Consider the following 12,403-nt stretch of genomic DNA (forward strand, 5'->3'; position numbering starts at 1 on the left):
CCTCTTGCACAGCCCAGCAGGGCTTGTGGGGGCACAGAGGGTGGGAGGGGGATGCCAGGGAGTGCTGCCCCCCCTGCAGTTCCCTGCAGCCCGTACTGAGGCTGCTCTCCCTGAGCAGGAGGAGGGGACCCCTTGATGCCCCCGTGCTGCTCCCAGACAGGTGATGGCTGTGCTGGGGGAGCCTCCAGCAAGCAGCCAGAGCTGGCAGTGATGCCCGGGGGGCTGCAGGCAGCAGTGTGGCACAGAGCCTAATGGGGTGGGGTGACACATGCAGACCTCCTCCTCTTCCTCCATGCCCCTAAGTGCCTGTTCTCAGGTGCTGTCTGCTGCTGCTGAGTCCCCATCTGTCTCAGGGCATCTCCTATCTGACCCCTCAGTGTGAAGGACTTTGGAGATGCGAGAAGGAAGGGTTCCTGCCTTATTTCAGGAATAAATGCTTCTAAGGGACCTGGGGTTTCCTCAGGCAGGGAAGAGGCCACAGGCACATGGATTATTGATGGAGCTCATCAGTGGCAGGCTGAGCCTGGCACAGGGGTCTGTGGCGCTGGAAACCCGGGTCCCTGTGGTCCAGATCATTTGGGGCAGCTGACAGGACCCACCAGATGAAAGGCACCTTCAGGCCAAGCTCCTGTGAAGGGCAAACCACCACCCACCCAGCAGCGAGCCACGATGGACAGTGAGCAGGGCTCCTGCCATTCCCACAGCTGCTCTGCTCGGTTGGTTCGGTGCCGGGGGTTTGACAGCCCGCGGGAACCGCTGGAGAGCGTCCGGGGAATTGAAGCACCGGCTAGGGCAGAACCAAGTCCAGCCCGACAGCCACGGCCCGGCGGGAAGCTCCTGGCAGCTGCGGGCAGCCTCCCCTGGCACCGCGAGTGGGGCGGGTGAGAGGGGGCCGCGACTCCCCCGTGCTCGGAGCGCTTCCCACCCGTGCCAGGAGCCCCGACCCCTCCGACACCGCATCCCAGGGGCCGTGCGACACCTGGGGCGTGTGCGAGAGCGGCAGTGCTGCGGGGGCGCAGGGACAGCGTCACCTCCCGCGGAGGTCCCGGAGGTCCCACCGCCACCGAGCTCTGCCAGGAGCCCCTGGCTGTCCCCTGGTCAAGGGCTGCCAGTCCCGAGACCCCGCGGGGCCAAGCCGCCTCCCCGGGGCGCTCCCCCGGCCCCGCGACCGCCCCACATCCCGTCCCGAGCGCTCCCCGAGAGCCGGCTGCCCCCTCACAGCCCCCTCAGAGCCCAGGCTCTCCCCGGCCCGGACAGCCGGACGGGGGACCGGGGGAACAGCAGGGACCGGCGTCTGTCCCCGCCGGGCCGGGCGGTGACCCCGCGTCCCCGCCGCGGTGCCGGCGGACAGCCCCGGCCGGAGGGGCGGCGGGTCCTGCTGAGCGCCACCGCGGGGCTCGGGGCTGCCGGATCACCGGGGGCCAGAACCCCCCAAGCTGTTCTCCCGGAGCGCCGCCTCTTGCGCCGGGCAAGGGTGAGCGGCGGGAGCAGCCCCAGTGCCGCCCCGACCGCCCGCGTCCCCGGCCCCTGCTGTGCCGGTGCCCGTGCCCCTGCTCTGCTCTCGTCCCGCAGCTCCTGGAGCCCCTGCACCGGGCACCGGTCTCCGATTCCCGCCGTGGCGCGACCCCGACGGCAGCGGGGTATCGCCGGTCTCCGTGCGGCTCCGCCGCCGGCACCGGGGCTCTGGAGACGGCGACGCGCCGCCGGGGCACGGCGTGAACCGAAGTCACGGCGATGGGAGCGCCGGGGTGGGAGCGCAGCCCTTACCTGGGCCCGGCGGACTGTGCCGGGAGCCGGTGCCAGTGCCGGTGCCGCGGCTGTCTCGGAGCTGCGGCTGCCACCGCCTCCCGCCGCCGCCTCTGACACTCCGCCAGCCCCAGCACAGCGGAGCCGCTCCGCCCCCCGCCCGGCCCGGCCCCGGCCCCCGCCCCGGTCCGGCCCGGCCCGGTGGGCAGCGGCACCCCCGGGGCCGCCCCGACTGCCCCCCGCTCGCTCCGGCACCGGCTGAGCCGGGCACGGCACGGCCGGGGCTGGGGCAAAGCCGGGGGCAGATGGCCAGGTCCAGGCGGAGAACGGGCAGGACACGGGCAGGACATGGACAGAGAAGGTAAAACACTGGCAAGACACAGCCAGGTCCGGCAAGGGATGCTCAGACTGAGCCAGAGCACCGTCAGCATGCAGGCAGGACATGGCCAGAGCAGGCAGGAGCTGCTCTGAACGCCGGCAGACCTGGCAAGGCGCAGCTCAGCACCTGCTCCCCCGGCCCCAGAGCCCTCAGCTCATTCCCAGACAGTGAGAGGGGACCCAGCCCCAAACCAATTCCACAGCCACAAGCTGCTGCCCCAGGGTTTGTTCGCCCCTTGGCTGGCCTGCCCCCAGCTCCCCAAGTCCTTGGGAGGAGTTGAAGTGCCTGGCATTATCCCACTGCTCACCTCTGCATTCCACACAGCCCCAGCGCTCCCCGGCAGCCCAAGCACCCAGCTGGAAAAGGCCTTGGACCGTACAAAAAGAGGCATGGGCAGGGCAGGGCTGTGCCCCAGATACCCACCAATTGCCCAAACTCTTCCTAGAGCCGTTCAGCTGCCCAGGATCCTGTGGCATCTCCATCACTCAGAGACAAGAACGGGACAGGGGATGACACAGGGGTCAAGGGTGTTTCTGGGCACTGCCCCAAGCAACCACCTCAACACCGTGTGCCTCAGTTTCCCCTCTGCCACCTTCTGCACTTGCAGGCTGTGGGTTAAGGGCACTGCAGCAAGTCAGACCCTGCTGGACTCCCTCCCCTTGGCAATCCTGGTTTGGGGAGGGATAACCGAGAACATCCGTGGCAAGGTCCCCCCTGGAGTCCCACAGCAGCAGGACACCAGACCCCACCAGCCCTGTCCTTTCAAGACTGTTGGCACAGACAGAGTGGGACACTGGGCAGAGGAGGGTGCCTGGGCTGGGGGACCTCACTGCTGCAGGCCAGGGTGGACAGAGGCGATGAGGAGGACTGGAGGGAGGTGTCCTGTGCCAAGGGATGTGGCAGTGCCGTGGTCCCACTTCCCCCCAGCAGGTGGGTCCTGGCTCCAGCCTCACACACACCTCGGCACTGGCTGCTGCTCCAGAACGATGGCAAAGCCCCCTGGTGCCCAGCTTCAGTGGGGTTAGGGGACAAGCACCGTCAGTATCCATCCACTGCCGGCTCCAATCCCCCGGGAGCCTCAGCCAAGCATAAATATTTCAGGGGGCTTGGCAGTTTTGTAATAACCAGTAACAAAGATAAACACCGGGAAGAGCAATATTTTTCCATGTGGGCTGGAGGAGTTTAATATTTTATCACTCAGAGCACAAAATATTTATGAACAATCTCATGTCAATCACTGGCTGAGGACTAATCATGACCTTTCCAAGCCAGGGAGGACACATTCCCATCATGGAGAGACAGTCAGACCTCCCCCGGCCCTGACACCTCCACCCCAAGTCCCAGTTTTGGGCTGCCACGTTTGACCACCAGGAACAATCCCTGGGCTGCTGGAGGCACCAAGGGCACTCAGCAGGTGCTCTGGCACCTGGCATTGCCCTGTGGCACCGTGACCATGATGTCCAGGCTGCTCCCTCGTCCCAAGCTGAGAGACAGGGAACAGGGACCACCACAGGCTACCCTCCCTGCCTGCATTCCACAGCAGCAGGACAGACAGATGGGATGTCAGGAAGGCACAGTGCAGGCAGCCTGGTGTCCCCTGCCACAGGAGGAGGTCCAGCAGCAGTTTTATATCTGGCTTTATACTGGTTTTACTCTCCACAGGTTCCCAGGAGGAGTGGGGATGCCACCTCCCTCCAGCTCTGCCCAGCTCAGCAGGGCAGCTGGGACCCTTCCTTCCCCCTTCCCCTGCAGCTTGCACAAGCTGGGCACAGAGCCCGTGCCCTGCTGGGCTGCCCAGGCAGGGAGAAAGCCTGAGCAGCAGGGATGCAGAGCCCCTGGGCAGCTCTTTGGCTCAGCTGAGGGCTGTGGGGGCAGCTCCCATCCACAGCCCACTCCCCACCATGGGACAGGATGGCACAATTGGCCAAAGGACAAGTCAGCAATGCACCAGCCACCAGTGAGGAAAAGCATCCACTTTATTACAGATCCCAAAGCGCCTGTGGCAGTGCCAGGAGGGCCACATTTACACAGGATGTTTCCATTGTTCAGCAAGGGGAAGAGAAGAGGGGAACAAACCCAGCTGACCCAACTCACAGCTCTTTGGTGCTAGAAAACGTGGTGGTGCAGCAGAGAGAAGCTGTGGGTGAGAGGGGCACCAGCGGAGACGAGGGGGGACACCTCTGACATCCACCACCATCCCCCAGACACCTGCAAGGACCCTGCCACATGCCTGGACACACACAGCAAATGCATCTCACTGTCCCCCCAGCCTGCACCTAACCCTGCGCCACCAAGCACCACAGAAATCCCCCCCCACCTCCCAGCACCCCCAAAAACAGTCAAACACCCTTTCTGCAAAGAGGGAGAGCAGGTCCTGGGGGGAATCAGCAGCCAAAATCTCTTGGCTGGAGAGGAAGGAGGTGGGAAAGGCAACTGGTTCCCAGTAACTCAGACCCCGGTGGGAGGTGAGGCAGCCGGGTCTCTCCTCACTCCTCTCCTCTCTCAGCAGCAATGGGCTCCTTGGTCCACTTGTCTGTGGGCTCCTGGCTGCCCACGTCAGGCAGCAGCCCCGGGGCTCCCTCCCCGTCCCCCGCAGCCTCCAGGTCCAGCTCCTCGAAGGAGGAGCCGCTGGCTCCCGACTCGCTGTAGCTGTGCTCGCTGCGCGTGTCCGCCTCCTCCCGGCCGCGGCTGCCCGCGAGGGGCAGCAGGATGGACGTGGCCACCGAAGTGTCCCTGCTGTCAGTTGTGGCCTCCACGCTGATGGAGCTCGTCTCGCTCATGGTGTCGACCCCTGGGATGGAGAGAGAATGGGGAAGAGTGAATGCTGTGGGAAGGAGGCAGTGGGGATGGGGGCAACAGCCTTCAAAGCCACCAGAAGCCTCTGAGATATCAGAGACCAGCTCCTACCTCTTGTCACCTCCTATGCCATTGAGATGTGACCAGGTCAAGCATGGGCTGAGCTCAAACTGCTCCCAGAAATCAGGAACCCCCAAACAAGCACCATCTTCCAGCCATACCCCGACCTGGCCACACCATGGTCCCACAGCTGCTCCTTGTGCACACAACAAGGACCTGCCAAGCCCTTCCTTGGGGAGAATGCATGCCTGTCCTGGTGAATGAGACAAAGGGCAGGAAGGACACTGTGCTGTGAGGGTGGTGTGGAGCTGCAGCATTGTTTAAGCACCCAAGGGGATGATGGTACAAGTGCAAATCCTCAGATGTTCTGCTGTCAGAAGCAGGTATGGATGTCCAGCCTCATGCCAGGGCATCCTGGTGCCTTCAGCACCTGACAGGCTGCTCCCACTCCCTCCATGGCTCCCCCACAGCTGGCAGCTCTGGCAGCAGTGTGAAGATAGGCAGGGGAGCAGCAGGCAGGTCTCAGGTGCCAGAGGATAGGGGGAGCCTTCCCAGCTCATTCTGTGCTTCTGCACATGACCTGGCTGCCAGCCACACCCCATCTCATGATCAGGCCCCCCGGGGCTGTCCCTGCCTGCCCAGGTGGGCCCCTTGGCCCAGCTCCTCCTCCCCAGACCCCTGCCTCATTAGCTCCATCGACAATACAATTAAGGAGTCCACAAGGAGAGGAACGTGTCAGACTGAGACCAGCAGCTCGGTGCTGTTGCCAGAGCAACCAGCCAGGAGACAAAACCCTCCTGTTAAACATTAATTATTGTTAATTATGACATCACAGATTCATGTGGTTTATTATGACATCACAGATCCTCATTGTTAATTACGATATGTCTGCAAACGCTGGGCAGGCTCTTCCATCAGGGCCCTGCCTGCTCCATCTCCTCCCTGCCTGCCTTGTATCAGTGGGAAGTGAGTGCCAGGCTCTGTCACTGCCCAGCACCTCCATCCATGCTGGACTGAACATCCCTGCTGAGGATCATGCCCACACCAGGAGGGAAATCAGGAGGAGCCCCACTCAGCAGCAGCACTCCTGGAGGACTGGGGCTTGCCACCAGCAGGGCTGGGAAGTGACAAATGGGAGCCTCTTTGCAGTCATCACCATCCTAGGTGGGAGAGGAGAGCCCTCTTCTCCACACTGTCTCCTGCTGGTGCAGCTCCATCCCCAGCTGCTGGCATGGGGCTGCCTTGGGTTTCCACAGGCATTTCCAGCCTCCTCCAGCTCCTGCAGCCAGGCTGCCCAGGGCTGGGCTGCTTGCTCTCCTGCAGCTGTGTGGCAGCCACTGATCTCCTGAAGGAGATTCACCAAGGAGGGAACTTTCCTTCCAAACATCCTTAAATCCTTTTTCTGTGCTGTTTTTCTTCCCAGCCTGGGCAGCTGCCAGCAGAGCTGCTTGTAAATGGCAGAACTCTGCCTCCTGAGCAGCATCATCATCATCCCACGGCCCTGCCGCCTGAGTGACGGCCGCTCCCAGGACCCAGCAGTGGCAGCAGGATGAGGGGCAGCCAGAAAAGATCCACAGACACAGTGCACCCACTGCTTCATCCCACCTGGATGGCTTCATCCTGGAAAGGAACCTGAGCCTCCACCCTCTCACCTCGGCGACCCGTTGGGCAGTTGGCACAAAATGAGCCCTTGGTCCTTCCCCAGACAATGCCAGGTGACCCCTCCCATGGAAAGGAGGAAAAAAAAAACCACTGCCCACTAACACACACTGCCTTTGCTGCAGCATCAGGGAGCAGCTGACATGGAAACTACATTTACTCTAAGTTAAAAAGGATGTTGTGCACGCTGCAGCGAGGCGCTCGCTGAAGGGGACAGCAGCCACTGAGTGGGCAGCACAAAGGTGGGAGGTGCTGTCCTGTCCTGTCCCACCTGACAGGACCTCAGCAGGGCACTGGGTCAGCAGGGAGCCTCTGGGAAGATCAAGAGCTGTGGGGGATGAAAGGGAGATGAAGACCCTGAGCCTTGAAGACAAATTAGGGCTTGCAAGGTCTTTAGTGGCGATCTGAAAAGAAGAAATAATCTGATTTGGCCAAACTGGTGGCCTGAGGTGACATGGACATGTTCCCACCATGGCTTCATGACAGCTTATGTCATGTGTGGCCATCTTGTGTCCCTCTAAGATCCCAGGGGACAGGAGTGACACCAGCCCCCCAAGCACAGCCCTTCCTGCTCAGCACCTCTCCCCTGGCACCCCAAGGAACATTTTGGCTCAGAAGCTGTCATGTAACCCCATGACACAAAGCAAAGAAGCTCCTGAGGAGAGGAGCAGCAGCTCAGGAAGAAGAAGAAGACAGGGATGAAGTTGACCTACACACTGCTCCAAGCCACCACTGTTGGAAAGCACTGCTGTCCTTGCTCTCATGGCCACCTTCCTCTCCCTTGCTCCAAGGGTGACAATAAATCCAGTCCTGTTTCCCTTCAGCCAGGCACTTTGTCACTGCTCTGTCACTTCTGATCATGTTTGAGCAGCCTCAGCTGGCAAATCTGCCCAGTTCAGCAGCCTCGCTCTCCTCTGCACAGGAAAAGCTTGGCTCTGGCATGGCCACTCAGCCTGGCCAGGGTAAATGTCTGGGGTGAGCAGGGCAACAGAGCTGCTGCTGCCAGGGACCATGTGGGGCCAGCTCTGGCAGGGCAATGTGGCAGGAACACGCAGCTGTCCTAAGAGGGAGGCCAGGAAGGCGGTGCAAGGGGCTCTGAGAGGGCAACCAGAGCCCTGGCGGAGGGCAAGCAGGGATTCAGCCCCCATCTCACAGGCACACACTTCCAGCAGCTGTTACACCCACTTGTCCATCCTCCCACACACCTTGTTTGGTCCTCCCACGATCCATTCCTTGCATTTACTTTTCCCAAGGCTTTCCCTTACACCAGGAACCAGTCCAGCACCCTGATCCAGCATGGCTTTTCCCTCTGGCACATCGTGAGGTAGGAGCCATCCTCTACTGAAACTCGCCCTTGACCTTGCTCCCTCAAGGATGGCACAGCCATCCCACTGCACTCTCACTCAGCAGGAACATGGAACCCAGGAGTTTTCATTTGGGAAATAGGCACAGCCTGGGGTGAACCATGATAGGGTGTTAAGGAGTCCCTCAAAAGCCAGGAAGAAGGGATATCAAGCAGCCAACTCCAAGAGGCCAGCCAGGGATGGGTGCAATGGGAATCACTCACCCCACACTGCCAGTGAGCCTGGTGGGGAGCTGCCTCCCCAGACAGCTCAGCCCTGTGCCATACCAGGCACTGACATTCCCAAATCCAGAATGAGGGCAGCACCACCCCTGTGCCACACGGATGTCTGAGCAGTGCTCCACTCCTGGTGCTTTCCTTCCCCTCATTCCATCAAATATTCATCACCCCTGAATACAGTGTGCTGCCAGGGGGCTCAGCTCGTCCATGACTGCTGAAGCTCACACACAAGCCACCAGGAGAGGGACTGGGGCCCTTCCCAGGATGTAGAGGCAGGCAGGAACAGGCAGGGCTCTTTGAAGGATGGAAGCAAGCAAGGATGAGGCAGAACACACCGGGAAAGTTGCTCTTCTGTGGCACTGGAGCTCACTGTGTGATGCCATCAGTTGTACCTGAATGCCGTGGGACAGACTCTGCTCCATGAAAATGAGCACCTGAGATTCTGGGCAGAGCCACATGCTCGGGAACCATCTGTGTCCATGCCAGCCAGCCCGTGTGGAGAGGCTGCTTTTGTTTGCTTTCACCTTCCAGGCACAGCAGCGGGGTCACCGCAGAGCGCCGCTGGGAGGGAGCCGGCAGCCAGGACCCGCCCCAGAAAACAATTAAGTACAAAACAACTGATCCTGATTGACACTGGCCCCCTGCAGACCCATCAGCCGCCTTCCTAAAACGCTTCCTGTCTTTCCAATGACCCTGACCATGGCGAAGAAGGGACGGAATTGGTGCAGAGGCAGCCACAGCCCCCGGCCCGTTCCCTGTGTGCTGAGTGTGTCTGTCCTCAGCAGAGCTGCCAGCAGCTGCTCTGTGCAGAGCACCACAGAAAGCAGAGAGCCCAGACCACGTCCCACAGCCTTTGTGCCGCTTGCTCACAGCCACAGGCACCCAGCACCTCCCAGGGTGATTTCAGGAGCAAGGACAGCAGGTGACAGCCCAAACGGAGAGATGTGCTCCAAGGTCAGGAGGCTTGAGAAAACAAATCCAAGCTTTTCTTACACTTTCAAGTCGCTTGGTAACGTCTGGCACCAGCCACAGTGACAGGTGAGGAGAAATGGCAACACCTTCCACTTGGAACTTCTCAAGTCTTTAATTCAAAGAAAGCACAATCCAGCTGCTGGTGGGGAGTTTCTTGAGCTGTGACTGACCAGTGGTGTGTTCACACAGAGTGTTACTCAACATGATGTCCTTGCTGAAATCACAGTGCCCTTATCTCAGTATTTTGGGAGGGGGAAAGAGAAGGCTTCTTTTGCTACCACATGAGGACATACAGGCCAAAGCTTCTGTGCACAAAGCAGCCTCAGCTGCCTTTGGGAGAGGAAATGGGGCTCAGAACCATCGCAGTCTCCACTTATCCATTGAGGCACAACTGGGTATCAAGGCCCTACACCTGGATTTGTGCAGCTCAGGCACAGCCAGAGGATCTGAGAGCCACCATCAAGGACTGCCACCTGCCCCCACTGTCCCAGGAGCACTTCCTGAGCCTCCAGCAGAGCAGGACCCTTTGAAACATCCACTCAAACCTGAGAAGGATCAAGAAATAACCCAAATACAAGCAACTGGGGTTGAGCAGAGATCATACTGACAGGCAGATGGGGACATTGCTGTGCCCACCCTCCAGATGGCAGAGGAAAGCTTGAAAACTGTCACAGACATCCCAGGATCTCCTGGGTCATCAAGATCTCATGTTCATCATGCCTGTTGAAGGGGCTGTGACTAACTGGAGCTTGCTTCTAGAGGGACTGCCCAGGAAAGAAGGCTAAAAAGGATGGGAAAAGAGGCTTCTCTTTCTCCAACTCAGAGGTGGTTGCACAGATCCCAGCACATAAAATTGTTGAGAAGGGAGGATCAGTCTCATTTCATAAGGTGAAGTCTTCATGGGACCACCAAAGCCCTCAGGCAGGAGCTGTTCAAGCCACCCATAGGCTTGCTACATGTTCAGCCAGAGCAAGGATGTGACACTGCATCAGATGTGGTTCTGCCACTGTGCCCAGCAGTGACAATCACAGCAACATCCAAGCCCAACTCTTTAGTCTCGCAGGCAGGGCCAGCCTCACAGGTATTATTATTTGAAGTTGGTTTTGTGCAGACTCAGCAGATGGCACTGCATCAGATTGCACTGACAAAAGTTCATCTATATGCATGGAGGGGAAGGGGTGGTGGAGGAGCTGGCCCAGAGCTGCTGCTGGAGAGCCCAACCCAGAGTGAGAAAGTCCAGTGTAATTTGCCTTCTAAAACTGGGAAGACGTTCCTAGTCCTTCTTCCAGCAGGGCAGAGGAGTCCCCCACTGTGGGCATGCTGGCAGTGGTACCCCAGGGAAGGCAGCGAGGCAGCCACAGGGCAGTGGCTGCTCCGAGCACCCCTGGCTGTGCTGTGGGATCTTGCACCCCCCGAGCAGGCACATGAGCACACACAGCTATGAGGCACCACCCTCCAGCTGCTTTTGCTCCCATGGATCCTGCCATCCCTCTCCAAACCAAGGGGTGACCACAGGAAGCTGTCAGAGTGAGGGGGCTTTGGGCACCTCTGCCCAAGCAGGGCTGGTGCCACCCCAACACAAGGCAAAGAGGAGAAGAGCCAAGTGAGCACCGTGCTAACAGGGGCCCTGGAAGGGCTGGGAAACAGCTCCAATTAGACTCCTCATTGCAACACTAAATGGACACAGCTCCCAGAAAGCAATTCCCAGGCTTGCTTTTATGTGATTAAGAATTAAAGCAACCCAAACCTGAAGATGTGTTGAAGCAAATGACCCAAGTGCCCGCGAGGCGAGCACAGCCCTCATGGTTTTTTCATGCCCATTACACAAGTGTGGGCAACCCGTGGGGCAGGGGGGAGGCCCCTGCCAGCAGCCAGCTCAGATGTGCTGTCCAGTGCCTGGGAATGCTTGGACAGCCAGCTCTTACATCTCACAGGCACAGGAGCATGTGGGCTGCTGAAGGCAACTAGCATTTTGGGTTACTATAGCACTGCTGCTCTGCGCCTACAGCCATTGTGGTCCCTTCCTGTATGAATACATCCAGGCTCCAACAAATCTTGCTGAGCAGATGCTCTCAGGCAACTCCACCACGAGCTACAGCAACCTGGTATTTAAGCTCTTTGCAATCCCAATATGTAACAGATGAAGATGAGATCAAGGAAGATGTATATGACAAAGAGAAAAACAAGCCCAGCTGCAACTAAAAGCTGTGAGATCCAGCTCTGTGCTGACAACAGTGGCTTAACCCAAAACTGCAAGGGTTCCTGGGTGCTCCCCGAGGCATGCCATGACAGCTCAGATCCCTGGGGATTAGCACAGGGTGAGGGGAAGAGGTGTGCTGAGACTCTGGCTGGGTACCAGGTGGGCACAGGCCAGTCCCTCTCTGCTCAGGCAGCAGGACTGGGGATACCAGGACCCCACCTCTGTGAGGGTTGATGAAGATGGAGCCTGTGCACAAGCCACAGATACCTGTGATGTCTGTCTGGGCGTCCTCAGCCACAGCTGCAGCAGCCCTGCTCTTCCTCTCCAGTTCTTTCATTTCAGGCACATAGAAGTCTCCTTGGCGGGCAAGGGGACACACAAAGTAGATGCGGTCCTGCTTGTAGATCTCGATCCGGGGGTGGGCACACAGCTTCCTCTCCTGGAAGACACAAAGCAGCCATGGGCAGGGATGTGTCCTTGTCCCCCAGCCCAGCAGCTCCCCCACCATACTGACCTGCCAGCCCAGCCAGGTCAGCCTGGTCCTCTTTGCCACAGGCGTGGAGGCCTAGGGAGGAGCAGACGGTGCCATCCCAAACCACAGTGCTGCTTTCCCTACCACACCAGCCCCAGGTACCAGGGCAGGCAGGTTTGGCCCTGAAGGTAAGCAGCCAGCTGGGCTCCAGGAGGAGATGCTGAAGACCCCCAGCTCAGTCTTGGTTTTGATGCGCTTATTTTGGGCTGGAGTGAGAGGTTTTGGGGAGCCAGGCAGCTGCTTCACACAGACCTGCCAGATCTCCAGTTCCTGCTGACAGCACAGCCCCATGAGCAGCACAGCCCCATGAACAGGCACTTCTCTGCTAATTAATATAATCCAGAGCCGACAGCTCAAGCAGCTCCTTGAAGAACGGCGAGGGCAGGGGGAGTGGGAGATGAATCCCTGGCATTTCAGACAAGTCTCCCTCCTCCTTTTACTCACCCCAGCTCCCCCTGGCAGTGCCCCCCAAGACCC

General features: G+C 59.6%; 1 protein-coding gene across 1 annotated transcript in view; it reads right to left on the reverse strand.

Annotated features, from left to right (window-relative positions):
- Positions 1-4,083: 4,083 nt before the first annotated feature.
- The window catches only part of TEX264 (testis expressed 264, ER-phagy receptor), a 39,169-nt gene continuing 30,849 nt past the window's right edge, over positions 4,084-12,403 (reverse strand). The window contains exons 5-6 of the mRNA XM_030956790.1: positions 11,662-11,833; positions 4,084-4,916 (exon numbers count right to left, since the gene is read on the reverse strand). Coding sequence (XP_030812650.1) covers positions 4,612-4,916; positions 11,662-11,833 — 477 coding nt within the window. The 3' untranslated portion in view covers positions 4,084-4,611. The remainder of the gene's footprint in view (positions 4,917-11,661; positions 11,834-12,403) is intronic.

The sequence above is a fragment of the Camarhynchus parvulus genome, chromosome 12 (assembly GCF_901933205.1).
Source record: "Camarhynchus parvulus chromosome 12, STF_HiC, whole genome shotgun sequence".
NCBI classification, from domain to species: Eukaryota; Metazoa; Chordata; class Aves; order Passeriformes; family Thraupidae; genus Camarhynchus; species Camarhynchus parvulus.